The sequence below is a fragment of the Bufo bufo genome, chromosome 6 (genome assembly GCF_905171765.1).
Source record: "Bufo bufo chromosome 6, aBufBuf1.1, whole genome shotgun sequence".
Classification (NCBI taxonomy): Eukaryota; Metazoa; Chordata; class Amphibia; order Anura; family Bufonidae; genus Bufo; species Bufo bufo.
In genome coordinates, this window is record NC_053394.1 from 347,288,290 (window position 1) to 347,300,384 (window position 12,095).

The 12,095-nt window shown below is 42.9% G+C and overlaps 1 protein-coding gene across 3 annotated transcripts in view; it reads left to right on the forward strand.

Moving 5' to 3' along the window:
* Nucleotides 1-637: 637 nt before the first annotated feature.
* The window catches only part of LOC121003506 (protein-glutamine gamma-glutamyltransferase E-like), a 41,776-nt gene continuing 30,318 nt past the window's right edge, over nt 638-12,095 (forward strand). The window contains exons 1-2 of one of the 3 annotated variants that reach the window (XM_040435404.1): nt 639-889; nt 5,294-5,464. Coding sequence is in view for 2 of the 3 variants with exons in the window: in XM_040435402.1 (XP_040291336.1) it covers nt 775-889 (115 nt within the window). In the remaining variant the exon portion in view is untranslated. The other 2 variants (XM_040435402.1, XM_040435403.1) reach the window with 2 other exon arrangements.

Below are 12,095 nucleotides of genomic sequence, written 5' to 3' on the forward strand. Positions count from 1 at the left end.
TCCTGATCCCGGGTATAACGGAGTCAGACATGGCTCTTGACACCCTCGTGACAGGGGGGGGTCAAGAGTGGTAGTAGCGACAGCACGATGGTGTTACTCATAGTAGTCCTACTCCAGCGCTCCCTTGGACTATGCACAGTGAAGAGGGGGCACAACCTGGTAGGGGTCTCCTGCCTGTTGAAAGGTGGTTTGAACTTGGTGTTAAGATGATGGGGTACAAAGGCAGGAGATTAGAGGCAAGGTGGTGCAGGTCAATGTATAACAAGCCTTTACTGAATAACCAGTTTCTTATAATCATCCACAAACAATGTAGGCACAGTTCATAAACGATCCTAATAGGTTGTCTCCAAGTCACTTTGCTGTGTCCCACTGCAAGTGGTTAGTGTAGGTTTAATATGTTAAAATGTGAATTTTATCTGTGTATTTACTTTTACCCTGAGAACTATGAATATGGAGTTAATTAGCTGGCTATAGTAACAGTAGTTAGGTGTTGGCTGCTCCTTCTACCTCCTCTAGAGCAGTGTTTCCCAACCAATGTGCCTCCAGCTGTTGCAAAACTACAACTCCCAGCATGCCCGGACAACCTTTGCTGTGCGGGCATGCTGGGAGTTGTAGTTATGCAACAGCTGGAGGCACACTGGTTGGGAAACACTGCTCTAGAGGGGCTTGCTGCCTCAGTTAGTTAGTTGGTGCAGAGAGGAAGAAGCAGCATTAGTTAGCAGAAGACAGAGACTTAACATCTGTCCCTGAGGAAGCCAATGCGGATTTATTCTGATGGTTAAGCAGCCTGCACAAGGGATTGATATCAGTCTGTCTTACTGGGGGGGCTCCCCTTGGCTAAACTGGGAAGAAAGCATTGTTGACTCAGGGAGTATGCTGCAACCTCAGGGTAAGATATTTGATGCTACCATATGATAAAGACTGTATGCCAAGCTACTGTTCATTTGTTCATCATTGTATGTATCATCTGCATCACCATAGTACTGCATTGGCTCTCACTTTATGGCCTTGCACCCCCAAAACACCCAGGGCACCTCCACTACCACCAGGCAGCAGCCCCAGGAACCAGGGTGCCCCTCCACTCACTGGACGCTGGCCCAGGTAGAAATGGTGCCACAGCTACCACTGTGAGTACAATTACTCCCACCCTCTCCACCGCTGCTGCGGACGGTGCTTACCTTTTTAAGATGAACTCTCTTGTATCAGACTTTCTTACACTATAATCCAGACTGGGGGTTGCAATTCTCACAAAACATGTCTACAATTCCCACTATGGGGTTTAGACCCTAAGACAAAAACATAGGGGGTCACTTACTAACTAATATACGCCAGTTTTCAGGCATATCTGGAGCAAAGGTTATTTGCGAGGTCTAAAAAAGGGGGCGTGGTGTGGGCAGGGAAAGGGGGGCCCCGCTAGGGCCATCTCATTTATTGTTTTCTACGCCTGTTGTAGGCATAGAAAATGTTCTAAATGTACGACAGCAAAGAAGCGGTTTGCCTACAATTCACATGACATAGTATAACACCTAATAATACATTAGAAAACATGAAAATTGCAAAACCTTATTATTAGCAGTGGCCCACTTGGTCACTGCATAATGCCGTTCACGTAGACACCTACCCAACGCCAACCCAGACAAAGCAATGCATTCTTTCAGCTAGTTCAAAATGCTGATAGATTAAAAACTAATCAGCCCTGACATGCTCCTGTAAGACCTATCCTTTGCTCCTTGTGGCCCCTCACATCAGTAGACATGAAAAAAATTGTCCATAGCCAAGATCCACCATGAAACTTTTGGTGCCTTCTGTCATGAATTCTGCACTCTCTGGAACACACTACCCGGATCAATAAGAGAGATATGATCATTGGACTCTTAAAACAAGATTTAAAATGCACTTTTTCAGTTTGGTATGTGAGGGCAAATAACTCATTTGGTTTCTTCACAGGTCATTATAATAAACTGATTGCTAAATGAAAAATAAGGCACCTTTCTAATAAATAGAATTCATTAAAATGTTTCTACTATTTTACTTCTGGAGAGTTTGTGTTACAGAGCAGACGTTGATCTGTTGTGCCTAGTAAACAGATTTGACTTGAGGCTACTTCTAAGGGCTTTATCTAAGTAGCTCTTCACACTTTGACCCCTATGCAGGGATATATGTCACTGAAGCTAGTATAAATACCCTTAAAACGTCACTTTTAATAATGCATTTAAAAAGTATACCCACAAACATACAAACTAATTATAATGATTAATTGATAAAAAGATAAAGTGGGAGACGTATGACCCAGTAGGACTTAGGCACATAGGGAAAAGTTACCACACCGTGGTTACTCACGATACTGTCGATGGAATATAGGTGAGGGTGACGAATAACCAATGAGGTCACCTCAGGTTCTCCAGGTGAATGGTAACACTTTGGATGAAGGCTTGGACTATCCAGGGTGGTAATCAATCGGTTATTCCCATGATACCAATTCTGTACTCTTCAGAAATGCCAGACAATATTGATGAAAAAATTTATAAATACACATTCGCTTATAGGCAATTTGGGAGGCTATCCCTATCAATCTACACTCTCCCTGCCTACAAGCGGAGTGATCGCTCCGAAAGGGGCGGCCCCACTTCTCGGTGGCTGTGCCCTGGTATTGGAATCCCTACCTATAAAAGATATCCCAATGGTTAAATAGCCTATAATAAAGATAAGTCCATATGGTGTCCCGTCTCCACTATCACAAATTCCCGACACGTTTCCCCAGCTTAGAATGCAGCGGTTCATCAGGGGAGGAAATCAAGTACACAACGCCTGATGTTTTACAATTGGGAAAATCCCATATCTCATATTCTTTATGTGTAACAACGCTCAAAAATTTCTTTATGGTGTCAATGTACGGACAGGCTATGCAACCACTGCATCTAAACATACCACAGATCTTTCTCTCAAACCAGGTACCTTAAACTTAAATCATCTTTGAAAATGGCTTGTATCCTTATGGGTAATCCTCATTCCTTGGTTTATAATTAAACATATGTGGAGACACCTATATCCATTTTCTTTATATACCCATCCTTTTTGAGCCAATGCTAACAATGGTTTATTTAAATTCTGTTGTTATATTTACCCTATATCACCATAGTCCACATAATAGATGCTCACCATCTTACGAGGTTTCAATGGTTATGGGGACGCACAAGTCAGAGTCTTCCCGTACTCATTTGATTAGCCTGCGCTCAAACTATCGCAAGATCCTTTGTCTCACGGGTCTCACCTAGTCCCCGTGCCTGCGCATTGTTTTTCCAGGATCTGGGCGTATCTACAGCGCCCGTGACATCGGGCGCACATTCTGACCTCATGAATGTGCGCTATGCACGCGCATGTGCAGTTGAACCAGGGGACGCGGACTCATTAGGTGAGTGGGTATTTATACCTGCGGCGGCAATCGATGCGTGACGCAGGCCATTACATTGGCCATTATCTTGCCATTGCCATTGTACTTCCTTGATTTCCTCCCCTGAAGAACCACTGCATTCTAGCTGGGGAAACGCGTCAGGAGTTTGTGATAGTGGAGATGGGACACCATATGGACTTATCTTTATTACAGGCTATTTAACCATTGGGATATCTTTATAGGTAGGTATTTCAATACCAGGGCACAGCCACCGAGGAGTGGGGCCACCCCTTTCGGAGCGATCACTCCGCTTGTAGGCAGGGAGAGTGTAGATTGATAGGGATAGGCTCCCAAATTGCCTATAAGCGGCTGTGTATTTATACATTTTTTCATCAATATTTTCTGGCATTTCTGAAGAGTACAGAATTGGTATCCTGGGTATAACCGATTGATTACCACCCTGGATATTCCAAGCCTTCATCCAAAGTGTTACCATTCACCTGGAGAACCTGAGGTGACCTCATTCGTTATTCGTCATCCTCACCTATATTCCATCAACAGTATCGTGAGTAACCACGGTGTGGTAACTTCTGCCTATGTGCCTAAGTCATACTGGGTCATACGTCTCCCACTTTATCTTTTTATCAATTAATGATTATTATTTGTTTGTATGTTTGTGGGTATACTTTTTAAATGCATTATTAAAAGTAACAATTTAAGGGTATTTATACTAGCTTCAGTGACATATATGCAATACCTACCTTTTATTATCTACTAGTTCAGTGATTTTTGTCCCTATGCAGGGACCTGGATTCTTCTGTAGGGGAACCACTAAGCTGCTCCCTCTCTGTTCATTAGATTTCTGGGGTCAAGAGACACTGGTGCGAAACTCCAAAGGGTTAGGCAAAACTGAGTTTAAGGCAGGCAGAGTTTTTGCAATTCAAAGTCAGTCCATGGGTCAGGGCAGGCAGCTCAGGGTTGGTACGGAGATCAGGCAAAGTTCAGGTCAGGCAGTGAAGGGTCAAATCTGTTGTCAGACTGAAGTCCATACATGGGAGAGTGAACAAGACACACCTTTGCAGGAAACTAGACAACTAGAACCTATTGCTCAGGCACCCTCTCACAGGGGAAAGTGCCCTAAAAACTCTAGTGTGGCCAGTCGTAGACTGGGGAAGATTTAGGGTGCATGAGCTGGCCCTTTAAGAGCCACAGAGGGAATACTCTTCACATACATACACCAGTTTCTGTGAACGTCAGCCTCTCAACTTTGGGCTGCCTCTAGTGCAGACTAGCTAGATATGCTCACAACTCGCACTCTCTCTACTCACCAGTATGTGGAAACTGTTTTGCTTTCCAAACATCCTTTTTCAAGCATCTCCCATATTCAAAGACAGGGGACGCTAACATTTTTGAAACGTGTGTTATTTTACAAGCTTACAAACTCTTATAAGAATGGCAATAAATTAAAGTAATAAAATGTAAGGGTAAAAACTTGTAAACTTATATAATTATACCTCTTGAAAGTAAGAATTTACTTCCATAGGAGATATATCCTAGCTAGACCTGTATGTGACAATTAATCATCCTGTGAGTGGATTAAAATTACTAAACCTAATTATTGTGGCACTGCTCGTGTTGTGTATTATGTTGCTGGTGCAGATTTACGTAACCATCTCAATATTCTGCTGATTCATGACTTGATTATCTGATTTGACTTAATCAATACTGTATGGATCAAGAGAATATGTACTTACAATGCAAATGCTAGAAAGGTCACATGACACATGCCAAAAACTTCAAAGGGAGGGAATTGAAACCTCAGAACGATCAAGATGTTCTTGATTTGATCTCGTCACGTACTAGAGATTCAAGTTAAACAGGGTGTGTCTTTCTCCACAAAAGATGCTCTGCACATTTGGTGCTGATTGAGATGAAGACACCAGTGAAGATAGAGGTCTGATTCAACGTGGTTCCACATTTTCTTCTGTTACTATTGCCAAAAAGACAACACCCTCAACGACCCAAGGACAGTGTTATGCTGGAAAGCTGAAGTCTTTCATTAGAAGGCTTAAGGTAATGACCACTCTTTAGAACTGATGTTATGGTCTTCATTTGATTAATGGATGAAGCCTAGCTCCATTCAAAATCTAAAAATTCTGCTGTGACTGGAGTGGAGTCCAGTTTCCCGTTCACAGCCAAATTCATACTCATCTGAGGTTGGAAGATGCATGGCAAGTTCATCAACAGGTGACCACTGTTTCTTTTACCCTGAAAAAAAAATCCTTATATTTTCGATATTGCAGGGCCATTATTTTATTAAAGGGGTGGTCCAGTCCATAATTTTAGAAAAGGCTAAAAATAATTTTTTTACAAATTATTACTCATCTCACAGATCCCCGCCAACACTGCCAGTGGTTGTCTAACCAGTCACATTTCCATGTTGAGAGGGACCAAAAAGTACCAGCAGAGGACTGGGAAGTGTTAGAATGGGCGTGTCAGGTTTTGTTTTGTTTTTTTGTTGTTTTTAAAAAAACACCACCTCAAATTTGTTTTAAAAAATTATTGCAATGTGGAAAAAAGGTTTCTATGATGTTTTTTAGGCAGCAAAAACTGGCAGACACAAATTGTGTGTTTAGGGGCCCTACTTTAACTCTGTGATTTTGATATTAAGGGTATTGCTGTCCCTCCTGAATTCTGTGGTTTGGACTAGAGCTGAATGTTGAGATGTCATACCACTGTGATTGATGCTAAACTTTCTACTAAATAGATGTGAATAGATGAAATAGATGTATCCCAAACCTGATATTTCTGCTACTGTACTTGAATTAACGGTGTCTCCTAATGTTGTATTTTCTGTATATTATCATATTTTAATTCCCGAAATATTTCATAATTGTTAACCTACCAAACATTGATTATAATGCAATAGTGGTCCATCATTGTTGACATGTATAAAGAAACAACTACCCATGGCTCCAAGCATTGGGATAGCCTCCATGACTGTTAGTTAAAAAAATGAAATTAATATAACTAAAAGTAAGATATTAAAAGGGTTTTCCAAGATTTTTTAACTGATGAAATATGCTTTGGGTAGGTCATCAATATGTGATCAGTGGTGGCCTGTCACCCAGGACCCCTACTGTTTAAGAAGGCTCCGGCACACACAATACCACCACAGCCTTGCCTAGGCCTTGTGACGTCACATTCATTGGTCACATGGCCTAGGCGCAACTCAGCCCCATTGAAGTGAATTGAGCTGAGCTGCGATACCAAGTGCAGCCGCTATACAATGTGCGGCGCTGTGCTTGGTGAGCAGAGAGAAAGCTGTGGCACTACTGCAAGGGCCAGTAGCTTCTCCTACAGCTGATCAGCTGTGGTCCCGGGTGTCAGATCCCCACCAATTGGATACTGATAACCTATCATGAGGAGAAGACATCAATCCTGGAAAACCCCTTTAAGCTGACCATTAATGCCATAAAGACCTCCTCTCTTGATCACAATAATTTATGTAATCATGTCTGTAGCCTTCTGCGTTACAGACAATTTCTCTGGCCATGCTATGGCCTATGAGTAGAGTAGGGTAAGAAGGTATCAACATCAAAGATATTTGACCAACATGATCACTAGAGGGCTTCAGTGACCACTTTTAGCTAAAGCTATTCCCATCAGTGCAGAGTCTATGTTCACTTACAGTAGATGAAAAATAAGTGATGATGAAAAGATATTTGAAGGTTTTCCGAAAATAAAAGTGAATGTTGCACCTCCAATATTAACTGAATAAAATCCAGGGCCTCTGAGAACATTGATTGTGAAAGAATACATTTTTATAAATATAACATTTCCAACAAAAGATTTAAAATGGAGGTTTACTATAAAAGGAAAACCTCCAGGAAATAATTATTACTTTTCTATAGTACAAGTGGTGAAGATAATAGATGGCCATTGGGACACCATTGGAAAGAGCTGAGAGAAGAGCTACAGTAGACAATAGACCTTACTAAAAAAAAAAGTGGTAAGGTGATCTGCCAAACTTGTATTAAGAAGTTCACGTGTGAAGGGAAATGAGCCAGTATGTCAAATTAAAATTATAGATTGGAGCGCAAGGATTGATGGGTAGGAGTGTGGATCCCTGGGGAATTAACAACTTCTGGATGTAACAGATCCTGCAGTCATGCTCCTTTCCATCTGCATCTTCTCCCGCTCTCTATGAAGGTTAGAAAAAAGCAGGGCTAGGGCTCATGCACACGACCATTGCCTGTTTTGCGGTCCACAAATTGGGGACCCACAAAACACAGATACTGACAGTGTGCTTTATGCATTTTGCAGAATGGAACGTCCGGCCCATAATAGAAGTGTCACATCCTTGACTGTAATACGGACAATAATAATATATGTTCTATTTTTTAAAATAAATTCAGTTTTCAGACTCAATGAAGTGAATAGAACCGCATACGGGCCCCAAAAAACGGCACGGAAACTGAAAAAAATACATTTTGTGCATGAGCCCTTAAAGAGGTTGTGTCACTTCACAAATAGCATTTATTATGTAGAGAAAGTTAATACAAGAAACTTACTAATGTATTGTGATTCTCCATATTGCTTCCTTTGCTGTCTGGATTTATTTTTCCTTCACATTATACACTGCTCGTTTCCATGGTTACGACCACCCTGCCACCCATCGGCGGTGACAGAGCTCACTATACTATATATATATTATAGAGTGACTATAGAGCACTATAGAAAAAAGCACCAACCTACGTGAGCTCCCACAGTTCTGGCCACCACAGAGGCAGATGCTTTTTCCTACAGTGTGCAAGCACGACCACCGCTGCTGGATTGCAGAGTGGTTGTAATTATGGAAACAAGCAGTGTATAATGTGATGGAAAAATGAATCCAGGCAGAAAAGGAGGCAATATGGGTAATCACAATACAGTAAGTGCCTATACTCCATTATAGAAGAATAGATGTTAAAGGGTTATTTGTGTTTCAGCCATTCATGGCTGAGATCAGAACACCCAGATGTGGCTGAACATATGGAAACAGTCAAGTGCGTTGCATTACCTTGTTCCTCTCATAGAAGGGAATGGGAGCCATGGAAATAGAGTACTTAGATTTCAGACAGTTGGGTTTCAATTGCCTGATCCTTTTGTTCTTGGAGATTATCCGCCCCCGTTCACAACACAAGCAAAGAAATAGTCAGCACTCGATCCCTGTGCGCACCGGCCCGGGAAGGAAGGAATCCCAGAACGTAGTACAACACAGGCACACTCGGACAAGCCGAGCCTGCATGTGTATGGGGGAATTAGGACAAATAGCTGTAGGCAGAACTGGCGATCCTCATGGGTTTTCATTAATGGGTTATTTAAAGCAAATAACAGTTGCTTTCAAGTTTTTTTTACATTTTTTTTCCTGCTTATAAAATTGCCTCCAGGAAAACATTTAACATTTTGTTTATGTAAAGAAGTGGTTCCTGTTTGAACAGCAATCTTAGCAATTGCTGTAATTACCCATACTTGTGGAAGATGACACAGACGGCATATAGTGATCAGCCAAACGATTCAAAATGACAAGATTTATCGTGATTCTAAAATTGCTTACAGCCTGACTTTTGCACAGGGTGGTAGTTACTCTGCACATAGCTGCATGTTAATTAACAGCAGAAGATAGGCTCATAAATAGCAAACATACGAGTCAGCAAATCATCATGAAATAAGGTGATCTGTCATGCTGCTTTAATGGGAACCAAAATATAGAATATTTCTGGCATAGGTTATGGCATTGGTGCCATATTAGAGCTGAGTTAGTGGGTGCAGGGGTGGACTGGGAACTTAAAGTGGCCCTGGAAAAAAAAAAACTAAAAGCGGCCCCATATTGTAGGCGGGTCCAATCTAATAGAAGGTTGGACAATACAAGTAGGCAGGGACAACAGAAGTAGGCGGGGCTAGCAATACCATAGTGCGGCACAAAACACCGCCCCTGCAGAACCAAAAACCACAGTGCAGCACAAAATACTGCGGCCCCTCTGCAGTGTTCAACTGAATCACCATCCTGAGGACATGAATTCATGAGGATAACTGGGGCCGCTGTTCAGATGCACAAGTATCTGATGCTCCTAGCATTAACTTTTGCTGAGAACATCAGATCGTTATGGCCGGCGGCGTGAGGAGAGCTTGGGGGACCCCCTGGGCATCAGCCCACCAGTAAATTTCCCTGTTGCAACTATGGCCAGTCCACAACTGCAAATTCAAACCTGCCTCAGTCAGGATTTCAGAAGAGAAATCCTTGCCTCTCTGGAGAGGGACACTTTCTGTTCCTTGGGGTACTGTGTCTTATGGAGTTTATTCCTGATGTGTCTTTACCTGTCTATTAATTTTTTTGGGACAGTTGGTATGCAACTCTCTCACAGCTGATCCATACTTTGGGTCAACTGATCATTGGTGCTGCCTAGCCTTGTTTGTGAGGTAGTTCCTGACTGGATAGACTTCAGGTCTCCTCTAAGATCTTGCCAGTTATAGTGTAAACATTTGTATCCAGAAAATCTTTGTAACTTTTATCTAGCATTTAGGTAGAGATTTATTATCTCCAGTGCCAGAAAAGTGGCGTTAAAAAAGTCGCAAAGGGAGTTGTTACGCTGCCCTCGCCACTTTTTAGAAAGGGGGCACAGCAAGGGTGAGAAGAGGACATGACCAGCTGCCGGGACAAATTTTTCTTCATTTACACCAGTTTTCTGGTACAAATTAAGCCACAAATCTATGGCAGCTTAGAGTGCCATAGATTTCTGTTTAGGCGCACAGACTGCCGGAGGATGTGCCTAATTTATCAAGAGGCCTGCGCCTCTTGGTTGTACCTGTCTGGTTGTTATACAATGCGTCCTACTGTCAGGTCTCGGTAGCAGGAGACACTGTTAGTACCTGGGAAAGGCAATTGCTATAGGTCCAGTTCTGGAGTTTTGTGAACAACCATCGCCATTACAGAATTATACACCGTAGTGGCGACATGGTTATAAGAAAATTAGAAGATTTAACATCTTCCATTTACCATATTCTACCTAGGATTATCCTTTTAAATCCCTTAGTGACCACTGTATAGTGTTTTCCATGCTGGCTGTTTAAGGGACTTTATCTGACATGCTGGCTTTCTGCAATGGCATTTCAGAAGAAGGTTTTAGCACTATGGGGGAGATTTATCAAGACCAGCACAGGCCTCGCCATAGAGGCATCCTCCAGCAGTCCATGCTCCTATACTAAAATCAATGGAAGCTCTGAGCTGCCATGGGTTTCTGTCTTCAATTATGTCAGAAAACTGGCATAAACAAAAATAAATCTGCAGTGAATGTGGTGACATACAGTAAAAAATTATTTCTTTTTTCATACATTTTTTTTATTGTTCAGTACTAAAATATCAGAAAAAATCCCTATTTGGTACTACCATATTACCATATTTGTAGAACAATGTTAACTTATTTTTCGCGATGGTAAAAAACTTAAATAAAATAAAAAAATAAACAAGAATTTACACATACCTCTGTTGTTCACATAGGTAAATCAACAGAAGATAAAAAAAAAAAATCTTGAAATGTGACAAAAAAAATAGCTTGGTTCAAAACGTGCTGTATTAAGGGGTTAATAATTAAAGGGGTTTCTGAGATTTAAATACTGATGATCTATCTTCTGGATAGGTCATCAGTAGCTGATCGGTGGGGGACTGACACTCAAGACCACCGCCAATCAGCCGTTCGAGAAGGCAGCGGCACTCGCAGCTTTTCCTAAGCCAGTGACATGTTCATTGGTCATGTCGCCTAGGTCAGTGGTCGGCAAGCCGCGGCTCGCGAGCCACATGCGGCTCTTTACACACTTTAATGCGGCTCTTCTGCAGGGCTCCAGATGCCATTAGCGACTAGACCCGCCGCCGCAGCTCTGCTCAATACAGCGGCGGGCACAGGAGATGATCGTTCTCAGCAGCGCAGGAGGAGTCTCTCCCTCCCCCCTGTGCTGCTGCTGTCCCCGCCGCTGCCAATAAGAAGAGGCAGGAGGAGGAGGGGAGGGGCTGTGGCCACTGCGCCACCAATGAAGAAAACTGACCTGTTAATACAAATACAGGAGGCGGGTGCCGGAATCAAATAGCCGGCACCCGACCTCTGTGACAGGGAGCTGCGATCCGCTGCAGTTGAGTTAACCCTTCAGGTGCGGTACCTGAGGGGTTAACTGCCGCTGATCGCAGCTCCCTGTCACAAAGGTCGGGTGCCGGCTATTTGATTCCGGCACCCGCCTCCTGTATTTGTATAAGAAACGTTGGTGGCACAGTGCCCCCCCCCCCCCCAGTATAATAAACGTTGGTGGCACAGTGCCCCCCCCCCCAGTATAATAAACGTTGGTGGCACAGTGCGCCACCCCCCCCCCCCAGTATAATAAACGTTGGTGGCACAGTGCGCCCCCCCCCCCCCAGTATAATAAACGTTGGTGGCACAGTGCGCCCCCCCTCCCCCAGTATAATAAACGTTGGTGGCACAGTGGGAAGTGCCAATGAGGGTTAAAAATAATAAAAGAAAATTAACTCACCTCCTCCAGTTGATCAGGTAGCTGCCGGTCTCCTGTTCTTACTTCTTTCTAGTTTCTTCAGGACCTGTGGTGACGTCACTGAGCTCATCACATGGCCCATTACCATGGTGATGGATCATGTGATGAGCACAGTGATGTCACCACA